Source organism: Polypterus senegalus, chromosome 3, assembly GCF_016835505.1.
Source record: "Polypterus senegalus isolate Bchr_013 chromosome 3, ASM1683550v1, whole genome shotgun sequence".
Classification (NCBI taxonomy): Eukaryota; Metazoa; Chordata; class Cladistia; order Polypteriformes; family Polypteridae; genus Polypterus; species Polypterus senegalus.
In genome coordinates, this window is record NC_053156.1 from 184,597,615 (window position 1) to 184,625,302 (window position 27,688).

General features: G+C 39.8%; 1 protein-coding gene across 1 annotated transcript in view; it reads left to right on the forward strand.

Moving 5' to 3' along the window:
* The window catches only part of elp3 (elongator acetyltransferase complex subunit 3), a 412,219-nt gene that overhangs the window by 240,076 nt on the left and 144,455 nt on the right, over positions 1-27,688 (forward strand). Inside the window, exon 11 of the mRNA XM_039748296.1 lies at positions 17,821-17,911. Coding sequence (XP_039604230.1) covers positions 17,821-17,911 — 91 coding nt within the window. The remainder of the gene's footprint in view (positions 1-17,820; positions 17,912-27,688) is intronic.

Sequence of the window (27,688 nt, forward strand, 5' to 3'; positions counted from 1 at the left end):
ACTATAAAATGACATCAAAAACTCAGAATCAGTGCCTCCATGATGGGACAGTTAACTTCGTAAGCTGGAATGTTAAAGGCCTGAATCACGAATTAAAGAGAAAGAAAGTACTTTTTCACCTAACAGGTCTAAATGCTAAAATAGTATTTTTACAGGAAACCCACTTACTAAGCAAGGATCAGTTCCAGCTGCAAAAAGACTGGACTGGCCAAATATTCCATTCTAGTTTTACAAAGAAAACTAGAGGAGTGGGAATTCTCATACATAGAACTGTTCCATTTGTAGCATCAGATGTAATATTGGATCCTGAAGGGAGATATGTAATGGTCATGGGAGACTTATCTAACTGTAAAATGATTTTGATAAATGTTTATGCACCTAATGTTGATGATAAGGAATTTATACATCTTGTAAATACGATGCTATTGTTATTTCGGACCATGCTCCTATGATCTTGGAGCTGAAATTACTAAGCCCCATACACTCACCCCAAGAGATGGCCTCAACCGCTTCTATTAGCTGACGAGAATTGTACTGAATTTATATCCAAACAAATCAAATTCTTTCTAGAGACAAATACATTCCCTAAGATCACTGCAGGAATACTCTGGGAAACTCTTAAGGCCTTCTTAAGAGGACAGATTATCTCATATCTTTCCCACAGAAATAAATCCGAAGCGAAGAAAGTAGCAGAGATAAAAAGCGAAATTACTAAAATAGATGAAGAACATGCCAGACTACCAAGCGAGACTCTACATAAGAGGAGGCAGGCTCTACATTCAGAATTAAACCTCTTGACAACTAAAGAAACTGAACAACTAATTTACAAATCCAGACATCATTATTATGAACATGGAGAGAAAGCTAATAAGCTTTTAGCGCAACAAATTCACAAGCAAGATGTACGCAACGCAATCTCGGTAATCACTAACACGAACGGAGATAAAATCATCGAACACAAAAATATAATGCACACTTTTAGAGACTACTATAAATCCCTATATACTACTGAGTTTAAAGAAGACAATATACAATCTAATGCATTTCTGGATACATTACAGATACCACAAATTGACGCTTTTAGTGTGGAGGAACTTGATAAACCTCTGTCATTATCAGAATTACTAGATGCTATAAAGTCACTCCAAGGTGGAAAAGCAGCAGGCCCTGACGGCTAACCTGCAGAGTTTTACAAGAAATTCTCCGCTCAGCTAGCTCCCCTCCTATTAGCAACATTTACAGAAGCCAGAGATAACCAATCTCTTCCACAAACCTTTCGCCAAGCACTAATCACTGTCTTTCCAAAACAAAATAAGGACTTATTACAATGTGCATCATACAGACCAATTTCACTTCTGAATAACGACGTTAAAATACTCTCTAAAATCATAGCTAGAAGGATGGAGAAAGTGCTCCCCTCAGTAATATCACAAGACCAAACTGGATTTATTAGGGGCCGACACTTATCTTCAAATCTTTGACGCCTGTTTAATGTAATATACTCACCAACTAAATCAAACACCCCAGAAATATTATTATCATTGGATGCAGAAAAAGCATTCACCATGATTGAATGGAAATACCTTTTTACTATTTTGGAGAAGTTTGGGTTTGGCCCAACATTTGTGCATGGATTAAATTACTGTATACTAACCCAGAAGCTTCAGTTTGCATCAATAACATTTGCTCAGACTACTTTAAACTAGAACGTGGCACAAGACAAGGATGCCCTTGTCACCGCTGTTGTTTGCAATTGCCATTGAACCACTGGCAATACATTGTCGAAATACTGATCAGATAAAGGGGATTAGCAGAGAAGGACTGGAACAGAAAATCTCATTATATGCAGATGACATGGTACTGTATATATCGGACCCAGAAAATTCTGTGCCTGCAGTCTTAGCAGCACTCACAGAATTTCAAAAGCTCTCTGGTCTCAGAATTAATCTGAATAAAAGTGTACTCTTTCCAGTGAATTCTCAAGCATATAATATTAGATTAGACACCCTACCTTTTATCATTGCAGAACAGTTTAAATACCTAGGGGTAAACATCACAAGTAAACATAAAGCTCTTTATCAACAAAATTTTCGTCTGCATGGAAAAAATTAAACAAGACTTGCATAGATGGTCAACCCTTCATCTCACACTAGCTGGAAGAATTAACACTGTTAAGATGAATATTCTTCCTAAGCTCCTTTTTATTTCAAAACATACCAATATACATTAATAAATCATTCTTTAAGCAATTAGATTCAACAATAACCTCATTTATTTGGAATTCAAAACATCCACGCATCAAAAGAGCGACCCTACAAAGACAAAAGGCAGAAGGTGGCATGGCTCTACCTAACTTCCAGTTTTATTACTGGGCGGAAATATACAGCGATAAGAACCTGGACACAAATAGAAGAACATACACAGGCATGGACCGCAATAGAAGTAAAATCCTGCAGTACTTCTTTGTATTCCTTGCTGTGCTCCAATAAACACTTATCGGCAATACACTAATAACCCAATTGTGCTCCACTCACTTAGAATCTGGAACCAATGTAGAAAGCATTTTAAGACGGAGAAGCTTCTTCTGTGGCACCCTGCAAGAGAACCACCTCTTTCAACCTTCACAAACATATGCAGTTTTAATATCTGGAAAAATTTGGAATTAACTTGCTTAGAGATCTTTATATAGACAACGTCTTTGCATCCTATGAACAATTACATTCCAAATTTAACATTCCAGCTACACATTTCTTTCACTATCTTCAAATCAGGAACTTTGTTAAACAGAACCTTCCAGATTTTCCTCATCTTGCACCCTCATCCACGCTGGAAAAATATTGCTCAATTTCAAGGATTAGACTCCATCTCTACAATATATAAAATCATTTTACAATCCCTTCCTTTCAAAGATCCAAGAGGACACTGGGAAAAGATCTCTCAATTAATATATCAGAAAAGGAGTGGAAAATAGCAATGCAGAGAATTCACTCGAGCTCCATATGCGCAAAGCATACAATTATACAACTCAAAATTATATATCGAGCACATCTGTCTCGACTAAAACTCTCCAAAATGTTTCCAGGGCATGATCCAACCTGCGAACGTTGCAACCAAGCCCCAGCCTCACTGGGTCACATGTTCTGGGCCTGCACCAAATTAACATTATTCTGGACAAAAATTTTAATTACCTCTCAGACAGCCTTGGACTCACAATCCCTCCTAACCCATTAACAGCTGTGTTTGGGGTTCTTCCAGAGGGCTTAAAGTGGAGAAAGACAAACAAATTGTGATTGCATTCACTACACTGTTGGCACGCAGACTTATTCTGATAAACTGGAAGAACCCAAACTCTCCTCTTTAAGTCAGTGGGAAACTGATGTGTTATATTATTTGAAATTGGAAAAATCAAATACTCAGTTAGAGGATCCGTACAGACTTTTTTCAAAACATGGCAGGATCTAATCAGTAATATTTTAAAATAATTTCATAAAGCACAGAGAATTTATTAATTTAGGTATTTTACAAGCCTTAAATTTTACGTTTGGCTTGCTCTCTCTCTCAGGGTGGGGATCGATCTGTTCTTAACATTTTTTTTTGTAAAACTTGATTGCTATGTATGGATTGTAAAAAAAATTAAAAAAAAAAGAAAGAAACGGAAAAAGAAACAGAAAAGAGAGTAGGGGTCAGTATGGATTTTAGAGCCACCATGAATAGTTATTATGATGAATTGAACATATAGAGTATCAGGATTAAGTTAAATTAAGTTAAATTGAAGTTATAGAAAGGCCATGTTAAAGTAATATGTTTTTAGCAGTGTTTTAAATTGCTCTACTGTATCAGCCAGGCGAATTCCTATTGGCAGTCTATTCCAGATTTTAGGTGCATAGCAGCAGAAGGCCACCTCACCACTTCTTTTAAGTTTTGTTCATTTGAGGATCTGAGGTTACGATTTGGAATATAAGGTGTCAGACATTCCGATATATACGATGGGGCGAGATTATTTAAGGCTTTATAAACCATAAGCAGAATTTTAAAGTCAATTCTGAATGACACAGGTAACCAGTGTAGTGACATTAAAACTGGAGAAATGTGTTTGGATTTTCTTTTCCTAGTTAGGATTCTAGCAGCTGCATTCTGCACTAGTTGCAAACGATTTATGTCTTTTTTGGGTAGTCCTGAGAGGAGTGCGTTACAGTAATCTAGTCGACTGAAAACAAACACGTGAACTAATTTCTCAACATCTTTCAGTGATATAAGAGGTCTAACTTTACTTATGTTTCTTAAGTGAAAAAATGCTGTCCTAATGATCTGATTAATATGCGATTTAAAATTCAGATTAACTAAATAGATATAATCTAAGATATTTTAGAATATGATCTAAATAAATACTAAAGGGTCTGCACTTTATTGTCCAACTTCCTGCAGGTGCTATGGATCTCGTAATGGAGACTGCAAAAGATTCTATAATCTTTACTCTGTAATGGTCCATATGACTGAGATCTAGCGCCTGTGTCCGCAGTGTTAACCGGTCATAGGACATGATGTTCAAAATTCACCTAAGGTTTTTCAAATGAGATGGTATGAGTGCGGAGTGTGTTCTGTATTCTCTTTTCTGTATTCACTATTCACAGTGACCATAACCCCGAGACCTTAGGTTTTTTTATACCGAAGTACCTTTCACACACCCGAATAAAAGACAACCATCAGAATGCTCTTCACAGTTTCCCTAACCAATCAGACCGGTGGGGCGGGACTCTCTTTTCAAAGAGTATAAAAAATGTTTTCAACAACCCAGCATCCTAGAAGGTGAAAGAAATTAGGGATTAAAACTCAAATGGTCCTTTATTGGTCATTTTCAAAAACAATATTAAAATTCAAAGAGGTTTTACTAACCACTTCAAAACATTACAACTAAACAGCGTGATTAAAAGCTGATAAAAACATGTGATCTCACCAGGACATTATCCCCTGTGTTAATAGAAATAATTTTAGTTTTGAGTAGACAGAAAATATCAACATTTTGTGCTAGTGTAACAGTGAGTGCTTTTAAATGCTCGTACAAAACTAGGATAAGGTGTGCAACATGATTTCTTATAAATCTCTGTTTAAATGCACAAGTGTACTTACAGAGTTTTCCTTTGTCAAAAGGCTCCTAGGTGATAGAAATGAGCTAAGCAAAAATTTCAAAAATCACTGACCGCAGCAAATCCTAAAACACAAGTGGAATCTGTCTCTCTTGTGCAGTATGGGGTTACTTTTAAAAATAACTTTATTATTTTACTCACATGTCTAAAATCACCTGGAATCTGGGCTACTATTCTGTATTAAAATAATTGCATTTAATGAAATAAATGAAAACACCGTTACAGTAAGCTCCTGGAGTCTGTCTCTAACCGGTTGTTCAAATGAGAGTTTATAAAGCAAAAATGTTTCGTTATCTCAGCCCTTAAAAACTGGCGGCTCCGTACAGAGAGAGGCCAGTTCGAAACAGTAGGTGTTTCACAAGCGGGTCCCTTCTGCAGGTAGTTCAGAATACTTTTATTATGTCAGAGTTAATGCACCACTGGCCTGCGCTTTAAAGCCACTCCTGAATATTCTCAGTGGAGAGACCCCTGTTTGAATTTTCAGACGCCGAGACAAAAACTACTTGATTGGATTACCCGTTTCGGTATGAAAAACTACTATTGTTTGCTTCAGTCCTATGAATTTGTACATTAATCATCGTACAGGTAGATATAAAAAAATGCTGCATCTTATATTATACGCACGCATGAGCACACTCGCGCGACTGCACACAAGCACGCTCACGCACGCCCTTGAGAATCAACTTGGAAATATTAAGGATTCAGCCATCCGTTTTTTAAAAACATACTCGATTGGCGCCTATAATAATCATGAATACTCTGCATAAAGAATAGTTATATTTCATTTCATCCTATACAAAGAAATAATTTTTCTAAGAAGTTCATATAGACGCTGGGGGGCTATGTGCTTTAGAAACAGTTGAAAAAATGGCCGACGTATTCGTGGCTTGCCAAAGGCCTCTAGTTAAACCAGCACACCCCACTATAGCCTCGTGTGCTTCCTTATAAAGCTCCGTTTAAATGCACAAGTGCATTTACAGAGTTTTCCTTTGTCAAAAGGCTCCTAGGTGATAGAAATGAGCTAAGCAAAAAATTAAAAAATCACTGACCACAGCAAATCCAAAAACACACGTGGAATCATTCTCTCTTGAGCGGTGTGGTGTTACTTTTAAAAATAACTTCATTATATTATACGTACACTATATACCGTTTTTAGGTTACTCATTTTGTATAGATGGCAGACATGGGCTGGCATCTCAACATGTACAGGACATGATTCATTACTCAGCCAGGAGGACAACGTAATTAAGGAAATTAGGATTTTGCTCTTTTTTAGTAACTCTCTTTTGTCTGATTTTAGACAGCCCCCCGGAAAATAAACACTAAAGTTAAGCTCTGTATATATGTAAACATTTTTGGTATCAGCCACCAATCAGCCCAGGCTAGATATTTTAGACGACTCGAACATGATTCGAAAGGGAACTGCGGCATATGTCTGTGTGATTTTTACAAGGCTTATATATCAAAATATATTTAAAAGGGGATGGACAAAAAAGTTTTTAGACCAATTTTAAAGCATCTCTCTTTATAGAGCTGTATTTTTGGAATTGTTTTATAATAGCAGCTGTTTGCCATTCATTTGAACCGGATTATATTTAAATGGGGATGAAAACAGGTTTTAGACCAATTTTAAAGCATCTCTCTTTATAAAGCAGTATTTTGGAAGTGCTTTATGTTTACCAATCATTTGAACCGAACACAAGCAACGCTCGTTGCACCGCGTCTTTGGAATGTCTCCTAAAAACATCCTTTGTTTTACAAGCTGCATTCCGCAAGGTAAGGCAATTTTTCACATCGGACGCAAACTGTTGCCTAGGTGCTGTGAATCGCGCCCCATCCTTTCCTCCCTACTCAGCCATCTCTGGTTTGTTAAGCGCACCCCCCACCACCACTTTAGCTTCAGGCGAGCGCCACATGTATTGGGAAAATGTCCTCCGTATTCGTGGCTTGCCAGAGCGTCTTTACCTTTTTCCCAGAATGACGGCACGTTGAAGACGCTCTAACTTTTAGACCTATAAATGTCTAAAATCTAAGTTTGGGGAAATACTTTTTATACACAGAGGATAGCTCTTTTTTTAAATAAGCCATTTAAAAAGGGTGCTGTTGCCTTTTATTTAACTGTGTGATTTTTACAAGGCTTATATCAAAATATATTTAAATGGGGATGGAAAAAAAAGGTTTTATACCAATTTTAAAACATCTCTCTTTATAGAGATGTATTTTGGATGTGCTTTATGATACCAACTGTTTACCAATCATTTAAACCGCACACAAGCAACGCTCGTTGCATCACGTTTTCGGAATGTCTCCTAAAAACATCCTTTGTTTTACAAGCTGCATTCCACAAGGTAGGGCAATTTTTCACATCGGACGCAAACTGTTGCCTAGGTGCTGTGAATCGCACCCCATCCTTTCCTCCCTACTCTGCCATCTCTGGGCTGTGAAGCGCATTTCTGTACACCCGGAGGTCTGATCTGTTTAAGGGTATGGCTTTAAGATTCAAGGGACAAATGCCAGCGTGGTTTCGAATCCCGCTTCTGGTAAATATTTGTGCTCCGTTCACTCTCTGATTATCTGAATACAATTCTAACTTTTAGAAAACTTTTCGCCATGCTTTTGCGATCTGTTTCCTTAGGGGCAGCTGATTATTTAAAATGGGAGGTAATGGATGGAACAGGGCTTTTTTTAAAGATATACAAAATATACATCCGAGGCTAGATTTTAAGACATCTCAAACGTTCTTTAAAAGGTCCCTGTTGCCTGTTATTTAACTGTGCGGGTGATTTTTAAATCCCTTAACTTTAAAAGTTACACATGTAACTTGTTCTCCCGGACTGAGCAGCTGCGCTCCCATTCCTGGTTAGGTTTGGGGGTTGACAAGCATGCGCTCGCAGAACACAGCGGGGTGGTGTTTCTGTCAGCAGAGCTCCGGCCCTCATACAGTTTAGAGCAGGGGGGCTGTTCGGCTCTCTCTGTCTACACAGAGCCTGTCATTTTTGACAGAAAGCAGGGGCTGCTAAAAAGCTGGGCTGCTTGATTTCTTTCTGTGAGGTGGGATGCTTGAATCACCGCTAAGGCTGATTTTTACTGCAGAATCTGTCTGTGAGATAGAAAAAGGCAGCTTGACTTAGTTTGAAGCAAAGATGAGATGTTTTAATTGCATGTTCATCTTAAAATCGTAGATAGAACAAAATGTTTCGCTTTTTATACCTTCCTTTCAGAACTGGCAGGGACGTGTGGGGGACTGGGAAGTGTAGACAGAGAGCCGGCAACTCGTCTTTCGACCTTGACTGCATGTACGCTTGGAGCTTCGACCCAGGGGCATCTCGGGGGTGCACGCAGAGGCTGTCTCAGCTCTCAGCTCTCACACGTCAGCTGTGTAGAGCGAGTGAAGGGACAGCTTGTCAGTGCAGAGAATGTCTGGGGGCTTGACTTAGATAAAATAAAAAACGGTTTACAAGTGCTAAACTAATGTTAAGATCTTTAAGTCCTAGATTATTTTAAATAATAGATAGATACAGGAGTTCTTACCCAAACCGTAGAGGCAGGCAGGTCTGCCCCTTGAAATGCTTGTGCGTGTGTCTTCAAGAGAAGTGGGCCACCAACAGGTCTGTAACTGGACTGGATTTGTCAGGACATGCCCCGGGCATGCCTGTTCAAGGATGGGGGCTGCTCTTGACAGTTTGTTTAATTAAGCAGATCTCTGTGGGATGAGTTCAAGCAGGGGTCAGACATCCATCAAAAAGCCCTTGACAGTCTCCTGAACCAATCAGGTGTCGGGGGCGGGTTCAAGGAGGGTCAGACGTCCATCAAAAGGCTCTTGACAGTTTCCTGAACCAATCAGGTACCGGGGGCGGGTTCAAGGAGGCTCAGACATCCATTAAAAGGCCCTTGACCGTTTCCTGAAACAATCAGATGCCGGGGGTCGGGGCTAGGTCACATTGGGAGAGACATTGCGTCGGCAGGGGGTGCTGGACTTCCGGTATTGCATCATACGGGTGGGACGTCCGGTCTTGCATCATACGGGCGGGACTTCTGGTATGGCATCAGAAGTGCGGGGCTTCCGTTATGACACCATAGGGGCGGGGCTTAAGGGTCATAAATCATTTTGACAGAACGTCCATGCATATAACTACTTACAATGTAATGTGCAATAATTGTGGTCCGCCTGGATTTTCACTTAGCACCTCAGGGACAGAAAGGATAACTACTTCGAGCTCCTGTCGTTGTTGGCGAATCAGATTATCTCCGAAATTAAGATTTAATTTATGTGCAAAGAGAGAGCAGGGCTTTCTGGAGGAGGGCTCGAGAGCCCTGTCCTATCACAGTTTCAGCAGATTGACATGATAAATCTGCTCGCTGGGACGACGATTCGGGTGTTTCACCAAATAATCGACCAGTCCTTTCCTCTCCTTAATTTCATAGAGGCCTTGCCAATGAGCCAGTAATTTAGTATGTGATTTAGGAACTAAAACCATGACTCGATCTCCCGGGTAGAACTCCTGAAGAGACGTATCACGGTTATAGCATCGGACATGGGCTGCTTGCGCTCTTTTCCATATGTGTTCTTTTCAAATCTATTGCGTAATTGTGCGATATATTCTAATATATTTGTTGAAGGGAGGGCCTCTTCCTCCCAGCCTTCTTTTAAAATGTCTATTATGCCCCAGGGTTGTCGTCCATATAGTAATTCAAAAGGTAAGAACCCCATGGAGGTTTGTGGGACTTCCCGATATGCAAAAAGGACGAGGAGGAGGAGCTGAACCCAGTTCCTTCCGTCCTCGTTGACTACTTTACGTAACATCTGTTTGAGAGTTTGATTGAATCTCTCTACAAGACCGTCGGTTTGAGGATGATATACCGAGGTTTTTAAATGTTTTATTTGAAGTAGCTTGGCAGTCTCCCTGAACATCTGCGAAGTAAAAGGCGTCTCTTGATCTGTAAGGATGTCTTTAGGGTTGCCAACACGCACAAAGACCCCTATTAATTCCCGCGCGATAGCTTTTGAAGTAACTGAGCGCAGTGGAACAGCTTCTGGAAACCGGGTAGCATAATCTGCCATGACCATTATATATTCATGACCTCTGGCTGAGGGTTCTAGGGGTCCTACTATGTCGGCCCCAATACGTTCAAAAGGGACATCTATTAACGGTAATGGAACTAGAGGAGCATGGTCCCTCCTAGGAATCTGCCTCAATTGACACTCCGGACAGGGTGTACAAAAGCGGCGGACCTCCTCATTAATTCCGGGCCAAAAGAATCTGAACTTAGTCCACTCAAGTGTTTTTTCGGTCCCAAATGGGCTCCCAGGAGATGGGTATATGCTAGTTCACAGACTTGTCGCTGGTATGTCCGTGGTACTAACAACAGTGACTTTATTTCCCCCTCATGGTCAGCTACCCTATATAACAGATCATTATTTAACACAAAGTGAGGACCCCTGTGGCATAGGATATAATGCACATTGGCCATCAATCAGAACGACTGCATTCTTTGCAAACTTAAGGGAGTCATCGTTCCACTGCTCCCTTTTAAATGAAGCCGGGATCTTCCTAAATTGAAACTGCAGCCGTGTGAAGGGATCGGATTCTACCTGAGTCGACACTGCGCTTGATGATGACGTATTTGGCTGAGATGTCCCGGGTGTTTCCCTGTCATTACCAGAGGCCGAACTCCACTCCCCTGCCGGCTGTAAACATGGCATGGAAGAAGTTGAGGGCGCTGATTCCACATCCGTGACTAGACCTAGCGATCTTGGGAAAGAAGTGTCTTTGCTACCACTTTTAATATCTACCCAATTGCTGCCTAATATCACAGGGAAGGGAGGATTATCCATCACTGCCACCGTCAACTTTTTTAATACGCCGCCCTGACATATATAGCATCTGGTGGATTTATAATTCCGGACATCCCCGTGAATGCAGGTAATGCGGGTTTTAAATTTTTAACCATTTTAGCGGTTGTATCTGATGTCGAGCAGCAATAGAAATGTTACTGCTGGAATCAAATAAAGTTATAGCTTTAAGTCCATTAACTAACACTACTTCCATATGTGTAAAAGCAAGAGGGTTAACGAGCAAACACCGCTCCTCCCCCCATATCACCCCGTGGAGCTGGCCGACATGTCCCAGGTTCCACTCAAGTATGCTTCGTATTGTAGCTCTGAGATTCTGTGTTAGGGACGTAAGTACGCTCGGGTTCACACGAGTCCCGTTTTGATACTCCCAAGCCGGTGTCTGTCTTGAGTTATCACTATCGGCCAAAGATGGCGCCGGTGTGTGTGGCTTGCCGTCTGTCCTTGCCAGTGTTGTGCTTGTTTGTGTTGATTTTATTGAGTGTTATGATAAATGTAAACGCTCTCTTAGTGTTTGATCACCAAACTCTATTGGATCTCCGACTTTCTGCCCAAATTTTGGCAAATTGGAACTATGCTGAGCATGAAACCTTTCCCACTTTCCTGTCGGAGATTCCGTACTACCTGTGGCATGTCCCGGCTTCACCTCGCCGGCATAGGCGTGGCCGTTGTCGGGGGCGCTGCAGTGGTTGGCTAGTGAAGCTGAAAGCTTCTTTGGGGTGTCTTTCTACACCTTTATTCAGGGAGTGCGGAGCGGAGTCCCATTTCCTTGTCTCTCGGCGTTTGCTGGATCCTGTCGACGCTTGGCTGGTACCTGTCATCGGTCTGGATGGGACGTTCCAGGCCCGCAGGCCCTGCTCTCCTCGTCCCCGCTGGCGTGGGGTGAATCTGCGGAACCTGCGGCCTCTGTGTCGGGCTTCCAGGACGCCTAATGGCAGGGATGCTCCGCTTCCTGCCAGGATTGGCCTGGTTAATGCTCGATCCTTGGCAAATAAAACTTTTGTCCTGAAGGATTTTTTTCTCGTCCCGAGGACTGGATTTTCTCTGTGTGTGTGAGGCGTGGCTGAGCGATGGTGAGTCCAGCATCTTTTCAGAACTGCTACCAGATGATTGCTATTATTTTCATTCCCCGTGGACGTCGGGCCGAGGAGGAGGGACAGCGACGATTTTTAAACATGTCACCATCGTCGTTATTCACCAGTTTTGAAGTGAGTGTGTTTGAGTTGGGCTGCTCTCATACAGTGTTGTGTGCGGTGCTTTATCGCCCCCCCAAAATACAACAAGGGCTTTGTGAATGACTTTGCTGACTTCTTGGCTGAATATTTGCCAAAATATGATCGTGTTCTTATTGTTGGAGATTTTAATATTCATGTCTGTTGCCCTGATATGTTGATGATAAAGGGCTTTTTAAACCTTATTGAAGATTTTAATATTCATGTCTGTTGCCCTGATATGTTGATGATAAAGGGCTTTTTAAACCTTATTGATTATTTTAATCTTGTGCAGTATGTGGCTGGTCCCACACACGAACGTGGACACACACTTGCCCTTGTCTTATCACATGGTTTGCCTGCTTTTAACTTAGAGATTTGTGACGCTGTGTTTTCTGATCATATGCCTGTGATATTTGAAGTTTCTCTTGCCTGGACCACGGTTAAACCTCGTGCTGCTGCTCGACGCTGTCGTGTTTTTAATTCTTCCACTGCTGAGCAGTTTTCAACAGCTTTTAAGCAGAACTGTATCATTCCAGAGTTTTCATGCTGCCGGACTGAGAAGCTCAGCTCATGGTTTTATTCCACCTGTCGGACTGCATTGGACATTGTTGCTCCATTGAAAACCAGACAACCTTAAAACTAAATCTGAGCCCTGGTTAAATGAGGTGACTCGTGCTGTTAGACGCGAGTGCCCTCGAGCTGAGCGCAAGTGGAAAAAAGACAGACTGCAAGTGTCACTTCAGATGTTAAAGGACTGTTGGCGTCATTATCAAACAACTGTAAAAGATGCAAAAAGAAAACACTTCTCTGACATTATTGTGTCAAATTGTCACAATCCCCGTGTTTTGTTTAAGACCATTGACTCTGTTCTTAATGTACCACAGACTTACTGTATCGAGCCCTCTCCTACTGCCTATGAAAATTTTCTACACTTTTTTTACTGAGAAGGTTTCCTCTACTAGGGCTCAAATCCCTTCTCTTGCTCATGACCCCTTAGTCCGTGTCCCTGCTCTGCTGTCTTTGACAGGTTTGAGCCTGTGACATTGTCATTTTTACAGGAGATTGTTGGTCATTTAAAACCTGCAGGGTCCCCAAACAATGGTGTCCTGCCTCGACTCTTTAAAGAGGTTTTATCCACAATTGGACCGCTGGTTCTTGAACTGGTAAATCATAGTTTGTCATCAGGTGTGGTTCCTAAGAATTTGAAACATGCAGTGGTTCAACCTCTGATTAAAAAAACGGCTCTAGATCCTTTAGCTCTTGCAAGTTATAGGTCTATGTCCAAACTACCTTTTCTTTCAAAAATCCTTGAAAAAATAGTTCACAATCAATTGATGACCTTTCTGGAAAAACAAAATATTTTAAAATTTTTCCAATCTGGTTTTAAACACTTACATAGCACAGAATCAGCCCTTTTAAATGTTTTTAATGATATATTTTTAGCTACTGACTCTGGCAACTGTGTTTTTCTTGTGCTTTTAGATTTGACAGCTGCATTTGATACAGTGGACCATGCCATTTTACTCTCTCGTTTGGAGCAGTGGGTGGGCATCCAGGGTATAGCACTAGAGTGGTTCAGGTCCTATTTGGCTGAGCGAACCTTTTGTGTCAGTCTTGGTGACTATGTATCCTCTTCCACTCCTCTCTTGTGTGGTGTCCCACAAGGCTCAGTTTTAGGCCCCCTCCTTTTTTCTTTGTATTTGCTCCCTCTTGGTTTTATACTTAGAAAACATGGTGTTGGGTTCCACTTTTATGCGGATGATTGTCGGATCTATGTTTCTCTAAAGAGAAAAGGCACATTTTCTGTACAGCCATTACTTCAGTGCCTTGATGATGTTAAAGCCTGGATGGCTTTTAATTTCTTAAAATTCAATGAAAAAAAGACTGAGATGATCGTTTTTGGTGGCCCCACTGAGACCCCTAAAGTGTATTTAAGTTCCTTGGCCGAGTACAATAAGCCAATTGTCACAAATCTTGGGGTCAAGGTGGATGCTGATCTTAAGTTTGATAGCCAGATTAAGTCGGTCATTAAATCAAGCTTATTCCAGTTGAGGCAGTTGGCTAAAATAAAGCCAATTCTTTCCCGGCACCATTTTGAAACAGTAATCCATGCCTTTGTTACTACTCGGCTGGACTACTGTAATGCACTTTATGTAGGAATCAGTGCCTCATCGATTACTCATCTCCACAGGGTCCAAAATGCTGCTGCTCATCTTTTAACTGGCACTCGGAAATTTGAGCACATTTCCCCAGTTTTAGTTACACTTCACTAGTTGCCCGTTTCTTTTAGGATCCATTTTAAAATTCTTTTATTTGCTTTTAAAGCTCTTCATGGCCTTGCCCCACCCTATCTCTCTGAGCTCCTACAGCCTTATTCACCCACTCGCTCTCTCAGGTCAGCTGATCAGCTGCTCCTGAATGTACCAAGGACTAAGTGTAAACTTAGAGGAGACTGTGTTTTTGCTGTAGCAGCTCCCAAGCTATGGAATGATTTGCCTCTAGAGATTAGACAGGCCTCTTCTCTGTCTGTTTTTAAATCTCTTTTAAAAACCCATCTCTTTACCCTGGCCTTTGACACCTTGTGAGAAGTTCATTTTAGCTCATTTTACTTTTGTTGTTTTTAGCTGATTTTATCCCATTTTATATTGTTTTATTGTAGGGCTGTTTTATTTATGTATTATACCATTTTTATTCTATTTTTATTTATGTGCAAGAATGTTGTGTTGTTTTACCTATCAACTATTTATTGTACAGCACTTTGGTCCTGTGCTGGTTGTTTTAAAGTGCTCTATAAATAAAATTGGGTTTGATTGGATATTGCCTCGGCTAGCGAGACAATATCATTAAAGCCCCAGGCCGGCTGGGTGATTTTTTTCAGGTAGGGTACGGAGCAACAAAGCGCAGGCCACCTGCTCTGCTATTTGATGGCTCAATTGTTTGTGTGGTTGTAACCACCTAACCACCTTAGCCTGTAAAGCCATTACCTGCTTTTTCGCTGCTTTAGCAGCTTTATATGTCCAGGCCATTAGGTTTTCCACCTGCCAGCCTAGGTTTCTCCCACCTTTATCAAAAGGCTTGCCTTTTGTGGGATATTTAGGGGCAGTCCCCGTACTCAAGAGACCATAATAAGTCTTCGATGTGTTCCCAGATGCACCAGGCTGTGGTCCTGTGGTTCCTGTTTCTACTCTTCCCCGGACCTTTTACAGGATGATGGATTGAAGCATACTTTCCCTGACACGCCCCGCTTTTAAATCTAATCCAATGCTCCTCAACTCTTTCCACACGTAAAAGCTTATCCCAGTTTATCCTCCTTTCCTTCATCTGTTCAAAATTTGCCCTACCAAAGTTAAACTTAACAATTTTAGTCTTTGCATCCACACACTTACAAAACACTAAGAACTGTATTATAATTATGGTCACTTGACCCTAGTGGTTCAATCACCTCTACACCCTCAGTTCTATCCTGATCATTACAAAATACTTAATCCTGACAAGCTTCACCCCATGTTGGTACTTTAACATACTATGTTAAAAAACAGACACTGATTACTTCTAATGCTCCTCCATTTGCAAAGTTATCCCAGTTAATATTGGGATAATTGAAGTCCCACATGGCTATAATATCCCCTTGTAAACTTGCCTTTTTGATATAACTAAAAATTTGTTGTATTGAAATTACTGTCTGCATTGGGTTGTCTATAACACACACTAAAATAAAGCCTCTTTCCCAAATGCTTTCCAGGAGAAGCCACATGTCCTCATTAAAAAGGGACATTTAAATCCTGTCAGTCAGTATGTCCTCTCTCGTAGTATTGCTGGTATTTATTTGAGTCCATTCTTCCCTCTACCAGTGACATGTCCCCTGTGCCACTTGCTGCACAAGTGTGAAACATGATCGATCCACCCCCTGCTGAATAGTTGGAGAGGTGTTCTTTTCCTGCAGTTCAGCACCCTTTTTTTTCACCTTGCATACTTTTGCCCATTTATTGTCATCGGTCCATAGGATTTGTTTTCAAAATACATCTGGCTTGTTCAGATGTTCATTTGGAAACTTCAGGCACTGAATGTTGTGGCTAGGATGCAGGAAAGATTTTCCCATGCAGGGCATATTTGTTCACGTGTCACTGCACAATAAACAATGGACCATCACTCTAGAGTCTGCTAAATCTTCCTAAACATCTTTTGCACTCAAACTGGAGCTTACCTTTCTAGCAATCCAACAAGCAGTTTTTTCAGAAAGTTTTCTTGGTCATCTAGACCTCAACTTGACCTCCACCGCTCCTATTAACTACTATTTCTTAGTAAAAGTACAGATTGAGGAAAGAGCTCCTCAAAATGTTTTGCTATTTTCTTGTAGTCTTCTTCTGCTTTGTGTGCAACATTAACTTTATTTTTCAGGGTGCTATGCAGCTGCTTAGCGGAACCCATGACTGTTGATTGTTAGGACAAGGTATGAGGAGTCATAGAATTTGTACAGCTTTGCACTCTGCATCATCTCCGATTTCCTACTGATGACTGTGAACAAGCATAGCCCAAACATGTTAATTAAGGTTTAAGACACTGGCAAAAGTTACCTGAGACATCAAATATCTTGGGATGCTTGGTGCTCCTTTTCTTTTTTTTTTTCCCTTTACAATTGTACAAAACAAAAACAATACAGTAATCATGTATACAATTCTTTAACTATATGCGTTTTGGTGATCAGTTTATCACTTAACTATTCATAGTAACAGACATTTTAAGCAAGGGTATCCAATCTTTTGCATGCCACTGTAAATCTTTTGGTTTATCAGGCTCATGTGCTTAAAAGCCACAATATTGCCCGATTAACGAGGTTGATTTTTTCTTAAATAGCTTGTCGCCCATCTTTGTTTTTCTATATTAAACAAAGGAATTTTAACAGTGAATGTGTCCAGTGGCCAAATAGAGAGTTACAGGAATGGCAAAAAAACAATATTGGTTTGTTCATTAATAATATTGGCACCCCAATCCTAGGAATAACAGTTGCCAGGGTTTAAGGGAAGATTTTTGCATATCACTCAACCCTAAATGGCAATTGAGTGTTTTAACAAAATAAATGATTATTTCTCTGTTTACTCACCTACACATTTTTTCTGGTTCTTTAGCTTTAGGCAGTGATATTTTATTTGCTAGTATAATTTTATTTTAGTAGTTTAAGTGTTCTTATTTTGGTGACTGCTTGTTTCTTTTGCTGCTAGGACCAGACTCTGATCTTTTCTATTGATAAATATGCTTCCTACTTCAAAGTATCTTCCAATTATCCAAATTTTTAAGTTTACCCCCAAGTCTTTTTATATTCCTTTTTCCAGGGTGCCGCTACTATTTTACTGTATTTGTGCTTTACTAACCAGTCTGTCTTAATTTATATTACCATTATTAGCATACTTTACCACAATACGATAACAATACAATATCATATTTAGCAGTTTGTCCGTATGTTTCCACCTTGTAGGGTGTGATGATAATCTCCATCATGTGACATTTTTTCCTTTAATCTTGGTTGCTAAAATGATTTTTCTGTTTTGCAGTTATTATGGATTACTATTTTAAATTGTGTAATTAATCAAAGGTTTCTATTTTAAAATAGAGATATCCCAATGCCTCTTGTGAGCTCAGGAGTGGAACACGGAAACCTTCGTGAACTGGCTCTGGCACGCATGAAAGATTTGGGAACAGAGGTACATTTTACTAACAATTTGAGATTGAAAAAGTGCAAGCATATTGTTTTATTAAAATGAAGTTTATATTTTTGGATCTATATAAGCATATTTGTGGACTTCTATTCAGCTGATTGTGGTATTCATCCCTGTGATTTTGCAGGTTGTCTTGAATTGTAGCAGGAATATTGAAGTAGTTTCTGTGGTTTGTTTGTTGAATGAACAAAAAATAACAAAGCAGGAGTGCATGTACTGTTCTGTATTCATCACTGAAGCTGGTTAATGTATCCACAGATTTTTATTTATTTTTTTGGTAAAAGGGTTTCTGACTCTGACAAATTACATAAAAAGCTTAAATGGCCTACTATTCAATTTAGTTTATATGTCAGTTTAGTTCAAGTTTTAATTTTTGATATAAACTGCTCAAAAAAATTAAAGGAACACTTTGAAAACACATCAGATCTCAATGGGAAAAAGAAATCCTCCTGGATATCTATACTGATATAGACTGGGTAATGTGTTAGGAACGAAAGGATGCCACGTCGTTTGATGAAAATGAAAATGATCAACCTACAGAGCCCTGAATTCAAAGACGCCCCAAAAATCAGAGTGAAAAAATTATGTGGCAGGCTAGTCCATTTTGCCAAAATTTAATTGCAGCAACTCAAAATTGTACGCAGCACTTTGTATGGCCCCTGTGTTCTTGTATACATGCCTGACAACATCGGTGCATGCTTCTAATGAGATGACAGATGGTGTTGTGGGGGATCTCCTCCCAGATCTCGACCAGGGCATCACTGAGCTCCTGGACAGTCTGAGGTGCAACCTGGTGGCATTGGATGGACCAAAACATAGTCCCAGAGGTGTTCTATTGGATTTAGGTCAGGAAAGTGTGGTGGCCAGTTAATGGTATCAATTCCTTCATCCTCCAGGAACTGCCTGCATACTCTCACCACATGAGGCCAGGAATTGTCATGCACCAGGAGCCACTGTACCAGCATAGGGTCTGACAATGGGTCCAAGGATTTCATCCTGATACCTAATGGCAGCCAAGGTGCCTTTGTCAAGCCTGTAGCGGTCTGTGTGACCCTCCATGGATATGCCTCCCCAGACAATCATTAACCCACCACCAAACTGCTCATGCTGAATGATGTTACAGGCAGCATAATGTTCTCCATGGCTTCTCCAGACCCTTTCACTTCTGTCACGTGCTCAGGGTGAACCTGCTCTCATCTGTAAAGCACAGGGCACCAGTGGTGCATCTGCCAATTCTGGTATTCTATGGCGAATGCCAATCGAGCTGCATGCTGCTGGGCAGTGAGCTCAGGGCCCATTAGAGGACATGGGGACCTTGGGTCACCCTCATGAAGTCTTTCTGGTTGTTTGGTCAGAGACATTCACACCAGTGGCCTGCTGGAGGTCATTTTGTAGGGCTCTGGCAGTGCTCATCCTGTTCCTCCTTGCCCAAAGGAACAGATACTGGTCCTGCTGATGGGTTATGGACCTTCTATGGCCCTCTCCAGCTCTCCTAGAGTAACTGCTTGTCTCCTAGCCCTTGAGACTGTGCAGGGAGACACAGCAAACCTTCTGGCAATGACACATATTGACGTGCCATCCTGGAGAAGTTGGACTACCTGTGCAACCTCTGTAAGGTCCAGGTATCGCCTCCTGCTACCAGTAGTGACACTGACTGTAGCCAAATGCAAAACTAGTGAAGAAACAGTCAGAAAAGATGAGGAGGAAAAATGTCAGTGGCCTCCACCTGTTAAACCATTCCTGTTTTGGGAGTCATCTCATTGTTGCCCCTCTAGTGCATCTGTTGTTAATTTCATTAACACCACAGCAGCTGAAACTGATTAACAACCCCTCTCTACTTAAGGATTAATATTCCATAAGTTTCATTGACTTTATGCTATACTCTGATTAAAAAGTGTTCCTTTAATTCTGTTGGGCTGAAGTCTAGATTGTTCTAATTCTAATTCTAACTTCATTTAGATTTAAACGTGTTAGATTAGATGGGTAGCCTAACTGCTTAAAGAAATAGGCAAAAAACATATTTCATGACACATTTAATAATTTGTGCTTTACTGTGTTTTTATTTATTATTTGTCTTATTTCATAATACATTTTTATCTGCTTATTTATTTCCATCCATCCATTATCCAACCCGCTATATTCTAACTACAGGGTCACTGGGGTCTGCTGGAGCCAATCCCAGTCAACACAGAGCACAAGGCAGGAAGCAAACCCCAGACAGAGTGCCAGCCCACCACTCACACCTAGGGACAATTTAGAACCATGCACCTAACCTGCATGTCTTTGGACTGAGGGAAGAAACCCACGCAGACACGGGAGAACATGCAAACTCACGCAGGGAGGACCGGAAGTGAACCCAGTCTCCTTGAGGCAGCCGCTACCCACTGTGCCACCATGCCACCCACCTGCTTATTTACTTACTAACTGTCATTTTGTCCTAAATATCCACCATAATAAAAGGACACATCATGTGTCAGTGTATCTCAGTCTCTGTTATGTGGGAAAGCAGTGAGAGTGTGATCGCCATCTGTTGGAATACAAACACAATGCATTTTATTATTAAATACATTTTAAAAATTTGGTATGAGATTTTGTAAAAGCATTGGTAATGTTTGTGATATACCATCTGTTAAAATGTAAAATGTAATGTATTTTATTACTACACTAATCACAAAAAACTAGAAGATGAACTGCAAATGTTAATTCTAAATATGCAGAGGTCTGTGTTGATTATTTAGATTTCAATCTGTCTTATATGGCTACATAGCTGGTAAATAAATAAAAAAATAGGCACCAAAACAAGTACCTTGACACGCTTAATTATTTATGTTCATACATTCTGTTTTTATTTATTTATTGTTATATTTTGTAATACATGTATTTATTTGCATTGTTACAGTATTTATTTATTTTGTCTGATATATTCTAATTCTAATTCAGTATATTTTCAAATGGGGAGTGGCATAGTTGGTTTTCCTTCCATGTCACAAAGATGTGTAACCTGGGTTGACTTCTGGAATTCTGGAAATTTGTTGATATGTTGACATACATTTTTTGAGATATAGCTGACTATAATGTATTAAGTGCTCAGTTTACAGTGGATTCAGAAAGTATACTGACCACTTCACTTTTTATACTCCATTGTGTTGTAGATTTAATTTTAAATTGACTCATTTACAAATTTTGACAATCAAATCAACACTCACTAACCTAAGTTGACAAAGTGAAAACCTCCTTTCAGAAAGGTCTGCAAATGTTTTTAATTATCAAAAACTGAAATTCTGCAAGTTCTGACCCTTTGCTGTGACACATCAGATTATGATCAGGTGAACACTGTTTGCTTTAATTATCCTTGAGATGTATGTAGAGCTTGTTTAAAGTCCACCTTTGCCAAATGGAATTGATTGGACATAGTTTAGAAAGTCACTCACATGTGTATAATGTCCAACAATGCACACTGTGTGTTAGGACAAGAACCAAGCTGTAAAGTCCAAGAAAATTTGTGTAGATATTCTCAATAAAATTGTAATGAGACATAGGTCAGGAGAAGGGTATAAAGCCATGTTTAAAGCTTTGACTGTTTCCAGGAACACAGTGGCCTCAATAATTGTGCAGCAGAGAAAAAAGGCTGTTGTTTGGATGTCTGGTATCACTGAACAATTTTCTTTGACCAAGTATAACATTGCTTGGTATAGATGTCCTGGAAGTTTAGATTGTCTACCTAGAGATGCATTCATCTGACTGGACCATGCTCTTAAGAGCCTTGCAGTCCTTTTGTGTGCTTTTTCCAAACCAGGCATTAATACTTCCTGTAACAATACTTTCGATAGTTGATGTGTAGAAGTCTGTAGCTTGAAATTCCTGAGGCATCTGAGGTGGTAAAGCTATTGCCATGCCTTCTTTACCGAGGTGCTGATGCGCTTGGACCAGGTTGGGTCCTCTGTAAAGTATCTGAAACAGTCCATCCTCTCCACTTGAGCGTTGCTAATACTTTGAGAGGGTTAATGCCTCTGCTGTTTTCTCCCAAAATCCACACTCTACTCCTTTATTTTGCTATTCAGGAGTAGACTGTTGTCCTCAGAGTGTGACAGATTTTCCACTTGATCTAGGTAAGCCTACTTATTTATTGTTGGATATCAGGCCTACCACAGCCTTGTCATCAGTAAACTTGTGAATGAAGTTAGAGTCATGTGCAGCTGTGCGGTTGTATGTTCAGAGGAAGTATAGCAGAGTACTCAGCCTTATGGAACACCTTAGTTGAAAGTGAGAAATGATAATGTATGGCCACCCACACAAATCATATAGGGCCTGCCTGGCAAGAATTTAAAAACCCAGCTGCACAACGAAGTGCGGAGACACAGGTCCCTGAACTTTGTGATGAGCTTGGAGGTTCTTTAAGAGTTAAATACAGAATTATAGTCTATAAATAGCATTCACACATAATTGGCCTGTACTGTATGTGGGTTTAAGGTAATGGTGTCTTCTGCCTCAGTCCGCACTGTCCTTGCAATTCTGCCGCAAAGAGCTTAAACAACTCGGCACTTCCACATAAAAACGACAAGGGGTGAGCGAGAGCTATCTTGAAGGCTTTTACTGGATGTACTTCGTTGTAAACTGAAATATATACAAAAGAAACATACAGGCATTTACATGTCTACAATCAAAGACAATAAAGAATGATTTACAAAGCAATACATAGCAGTGTACATTAAACAATAAGGCTTTAAAAGACACTTACAAAGCGAATGATTTCCACAGATGGATCAAGACAAAGAGAAGCGCATAGACAGAGGTTCAAATTACTGCGTACCACAACTAACCAAACCCAGGGGTTTATATACCCTAAGGATACGTTTTGGACGTGACTGAAACAAGAGATAAAGGGGTTCCTACGTGAGAGACATGGGATGTATTGTATTCAAATGTTTATTATGGGACCTGCGTGAATTATGCGAGTTTCATAGACTTTTATAGTACCACTGTAAGTGTGGGACGTGTGTTAATAAATGACAACATGAAGGGGGAGCACAGTACAACAAAAAACAGTCTCAACTAACAAGATGTGGGGCAGAACAGGTATCTTCTGTGGATCTGTTGAAACAATATGTGAATCGAAATGAATTTAGTTCTATTGGCATAGAAGAGCATATTCACGTTTTGACTAGGATCACAAAACACTTCACTTCTATAGGCGTGCAATATAAGTGCAACAGAGCGATAATTATTCAGACAGGTTAGACTTCATTTCATAGGAACAAGGACAAAGGAAGATCTTTTAAAGTATGTTGGTAATACAAACGCAGTTAAGGAGAGATTAAACATTGCCATACATTCTCTTCTACATTGTCTTCTGCAGATTAACATGTCTGTTTTCTGCTTCAATAGCTGCTATTTAAGTTGTCTCAGTTCAGAAGCATGTAGTGGCAGTCCTCTGCAGGGTATTTGAGCATTCATACCCAACTGCTGCCGTTGTGATGGATATTCTTCATTGAAATTGTTCTGCTGGGATGATTTCAGTTGTTACCTTATTCTATTTCTTTTTTAACTTTTCAACAATGTTGCCATTCGATGGATGGGAAACACTGAGGAGGCAACAAAAATAATTCAAAAAGACCTGAACAACTTTCAGACCTGGCTGAGCAACTGGAAAATGCAGTTTAATGTAGAAAAGTTCAAAGTGCTACAGATGGGTGAAAGGAATATCAATTATAAATACGAGATTGGAGACACTGTCATATACAGAAAGCAACCTCTGAAAAGTGTTTAGGGATACATGTTCACGCAACATTTTCTTTGCCTAAGAAATGTACAGAAGCGATTAAAAGCACTAATAAAATGTTAGGTTATATCATAAAAACTGTTGAATTTAAGTCAAGGGATGTTATGGTCAAACTACATGATGCATTAGTAAGGCCATATCTGGAGTATTGTGTGTAGTTCTGGTCATCTCGGTACAAGAAAAATATAGTAGCACTTGAAGCTGTGCAGAGAAGAGCAGCCCAGCACTTAAGGACATGTCCTACTCTTACAGACACAGAGAATTAAATCTATGTAGTCTCAAGCAGAGGAGACTTTGTCAGGACCTAATCCAGGTATTTAAAATCCTCAAAGACACTGATAAAGTAGATCCATCAACATTCTTTCTGCTTAAGGGTGAATCATGCACTCAAGGACATAAATCGAAAATGGATGTGAGTTTAAGACTGAAGCCAAGAAGCACTTATTTATGCAAAGAGTTGTAGGACTTTAGATTAAACTACTGTACTGAGACATGTAGTTCAAGCAGAAACTTTAACCTTTAAGAAGAATGTGGATGAGATATTGAGACAGCATAGCTATTAACAACAGGCTTGATGTTTGTTAAATTTCTTATCTTCTTATGTTGTGGATTACTGCTTTCATTTAGTGTGTGTGAGGGGTTAAATACCAGTTTATTTTTTTCATTTCTTCAAATCACTTTTTGCACTTGCATCTTTGACTTTGTTTGGACTTAGTCCCAATCTCCCTTTATTTCCCACTAGCAAAATACCCGCGCTTTGTAGCGGAGAAGTAGTGTATTAAAGAAGTTAACAAAAAGAAAAGGAAATATTTTAAAAATAACGTAACGTGATTGTCAATGTAATTGTTTTGTCACTGTTATGAGTGTTGCTGTCATATATATAAATATACTAGCAAAATACCCGCGCTTCGCAGCGGCGAAGTACTGCCTTAAAATTTTTATTAAGAAGAAAATTAAACCTTTTTAAATTGAGGGGAAATATACCAATAATTATTTGTTAAGGATCTCTTTGTATACCACATTGTGAGTTCGGCCCTCGGTTGTAATATGACCAAGCTGTGCGCTGAGCTTACTCTTGAGCATACAACGTACAGTTGGCCATGTGAACAGTAATCTTGTTTTAAATCTCACAGCTTGGATTGCTGCTGTCATAATCGGTTTGAGTTTCATGGTTTGTTTCAATTACGACAGTATTTGTAGGACCTGTGTTGAAGAGACATTCGGCATCTGTCAAGCGTTGTAAGTATACAACTGGTTTCATCGAAAATTTCACATCCAGCTTTTGAGAGTTTAAACATTCATAAACATCAAAGTGTCCACTACTGAAATCGTCACCTGTCAATCTAAGATGTTTAAGAGGCATTGGCGGTTGTCGAAAGGTGTAAAATATTTGGCCATTTCGGTACACTTGAAAGCGACAACCGAACAATTCAGCGGCAGCCATCAACTCATATGCAGATCCATAGGTGAAGGGCTTAAGCATTTCACTCTTATAGTGCTCCTGTGTAGTATAATTATCTCCTGTACCGTCACCAGTCCACACCTTGAACCTGTCCCAGTCATTCAATACATAAGACACAATGTTACTCCGGATATCAAGAGTGAGCCTGATATGGCCGTGCAATATGTAACAAAGAGAATGGAAAAGGCAGGTGCCATCTCCGGGTGTGGAAACTACTCGATAAGTGACAGTTCTTTAATCGATGGTGATCACCTCGATAGACATGGTAATGGGGGTACGGTTGGAATGATAAAGCAAATGTGTACCTGAACAATGTAAAGTAAGTCTAAAATACCCGCACAGTAACTATAATCGTAATAAATGAACAATTAAACAGCGGAGAAGTCATGGATTAAATAAAAAGGCTGTTGTTATCAGCAGGGAGACGTGAATCCCGTGGCGAAGCAAGGAAGGGAATGTAGAAACTGGAGCGACAGACGGCCTTATATAGGCAGGCAGCCAACAACGTGGGAGACGTTGGGATGGGGACTCAACACTGCCTCACACGGTGACCGTGCTGCAGGCTGTTGACGTATATATGTACGTAAGTAGGTTTCAGTTAGCTTTGGGAACTCGCGTACCACATATCTTGAAGATGGGCCCATAAGTAACAAAGACCGTTGAAAAGTCCAATATGCCGGCCGACAGTGGCATCATACCACTGAAATAAGTACATACATCGGTTTTGGTTAGCGCAGGGAAGCCATCTACCAAATTTCATGAAGATTGGGCCATAAATAAGAAAGTTCAACATGGCGAACATTGTCAACCGTTATGACCGTTACGCGTAGAATTTTGAAATGAAACCTGCTTAACTTTTGTAAGCAAGCTGTATGGAATGCACCTGCCAAATTTCAGCCTTCTACCTACATGAGAAGTAGGAGAATTAGTGACGTTGAAAAGTTCAATATGGCGGCTGACAGTGGCATAAATAAGTACGTACATTGGTTTCGGTTAGCGCAGGGAAGCCGCCTACCAAATTTCGTGATGATGGGGCCATGAATAAGAAAGTTCAACATGGCGGCGTTGTCGACCGTTGTCGACCGTTATCGACCGTTATGACCGTTACGTGTAGAATTTTGAAATTAAACCTGCTTAACTTTTGTAAGTAAGCTGTAAGGAAAAAGCCTGCCAAATTTCAGCCTTCTACCTACATGGGAAGTTGGAGAATTAGTGATGAGGCAGTGAGTGAGTGAGTGAGTCAGTCAGTGAGGGCTTTGTCTTTTATTAGTATAGATTTAAGGTTCAATTTGTTTGCAATGAACATTTTCTCAATATTTAGTCTTCCAGTTGCAATATGATTCACATTTCTACTCACATTTGTCTTTTGATTTATGCTGAATTATGTTTATACAATAAGTGGAAGTCTCTTTAATAGCTGTGTTTGTTATTTTTCATATGACAGCTTTGCTTAGACATTTGCTTGTAGCTAATATGGAAATTTACAATTCAATGTTGTGCTGCTTTTCGCCACTCAGTGGCACTTTGTTTACAGCTAATATTTAAAGTCTTGTTCATTTCATCCTGGTCTTTCAGTTTTGCAAAAAAAAATGTGAAATATATATTTACCTGCTAAGACCTCACCAATTTTTTTATCCAGTTTCTTTTGACATAATCCACATGCTTAGCCATAACATGGCTTACTTTCATACCCTACATTATTCAAATTGTCCTTATTCTACCAATATTGAATTTCTTAGTGGATGTTGACTTCACATACAATAGTCTTCCTTTCAAAACTATAGTCTCCCAATGCATTTGTTAATATCCTGAGGTTTTAGGGACATTGATGGGAATCTGTTGCAGAAAGACTGCTGCAAAGTCAGTTATCACCTTGGTTGAGTGGCTGAAGTTTAAAATTTTACTTCTCCGTGATTTATCAACTAATTTCTCCTTGTGAAAGAGACACAAATGTTGGTTTTTGTCATGGTTTTGTCACCACTATATGGAAGCACATATTAACAAAGGTTGAATATTATGTTTTGTTTATCAACAGCTGTAGACTGTTGATAAACAGGTTTTAATTTTTACTGTGTCTGTTCTAAAGGCATCTGCTATCTAGACCATAATTGACACACTCAGCATTCTATCTGCCATTCTGTTACATTTCAGTCACGTAGTAATGTCATGTACAAAAATACACAACCTAATGCCATATTTCATATTGGTGTTATTTTGTGTGTGATGATACAGTATATACTCTGGAAGGCACATCAATACATGAGAAAAACATTAGTAAAAACTATATATGAAAATGTCTTGCAGTGTCGACAATAGAGTACCACTTCAACACATATCAAAAATGGAACATCAGTTGTAAGAAATGCCAATGTGTACTGGCTACATATATTAACTGTCAGTATACCTCTTTGATTTATTTAAAAAGCTGGCAATTTAAAGTTGATCTTTATCCTCCAATGACATATAACGCGTTGTGTTGTATACTATACTACATAAAATTTCTTTTCAGATTGGGCAGGAG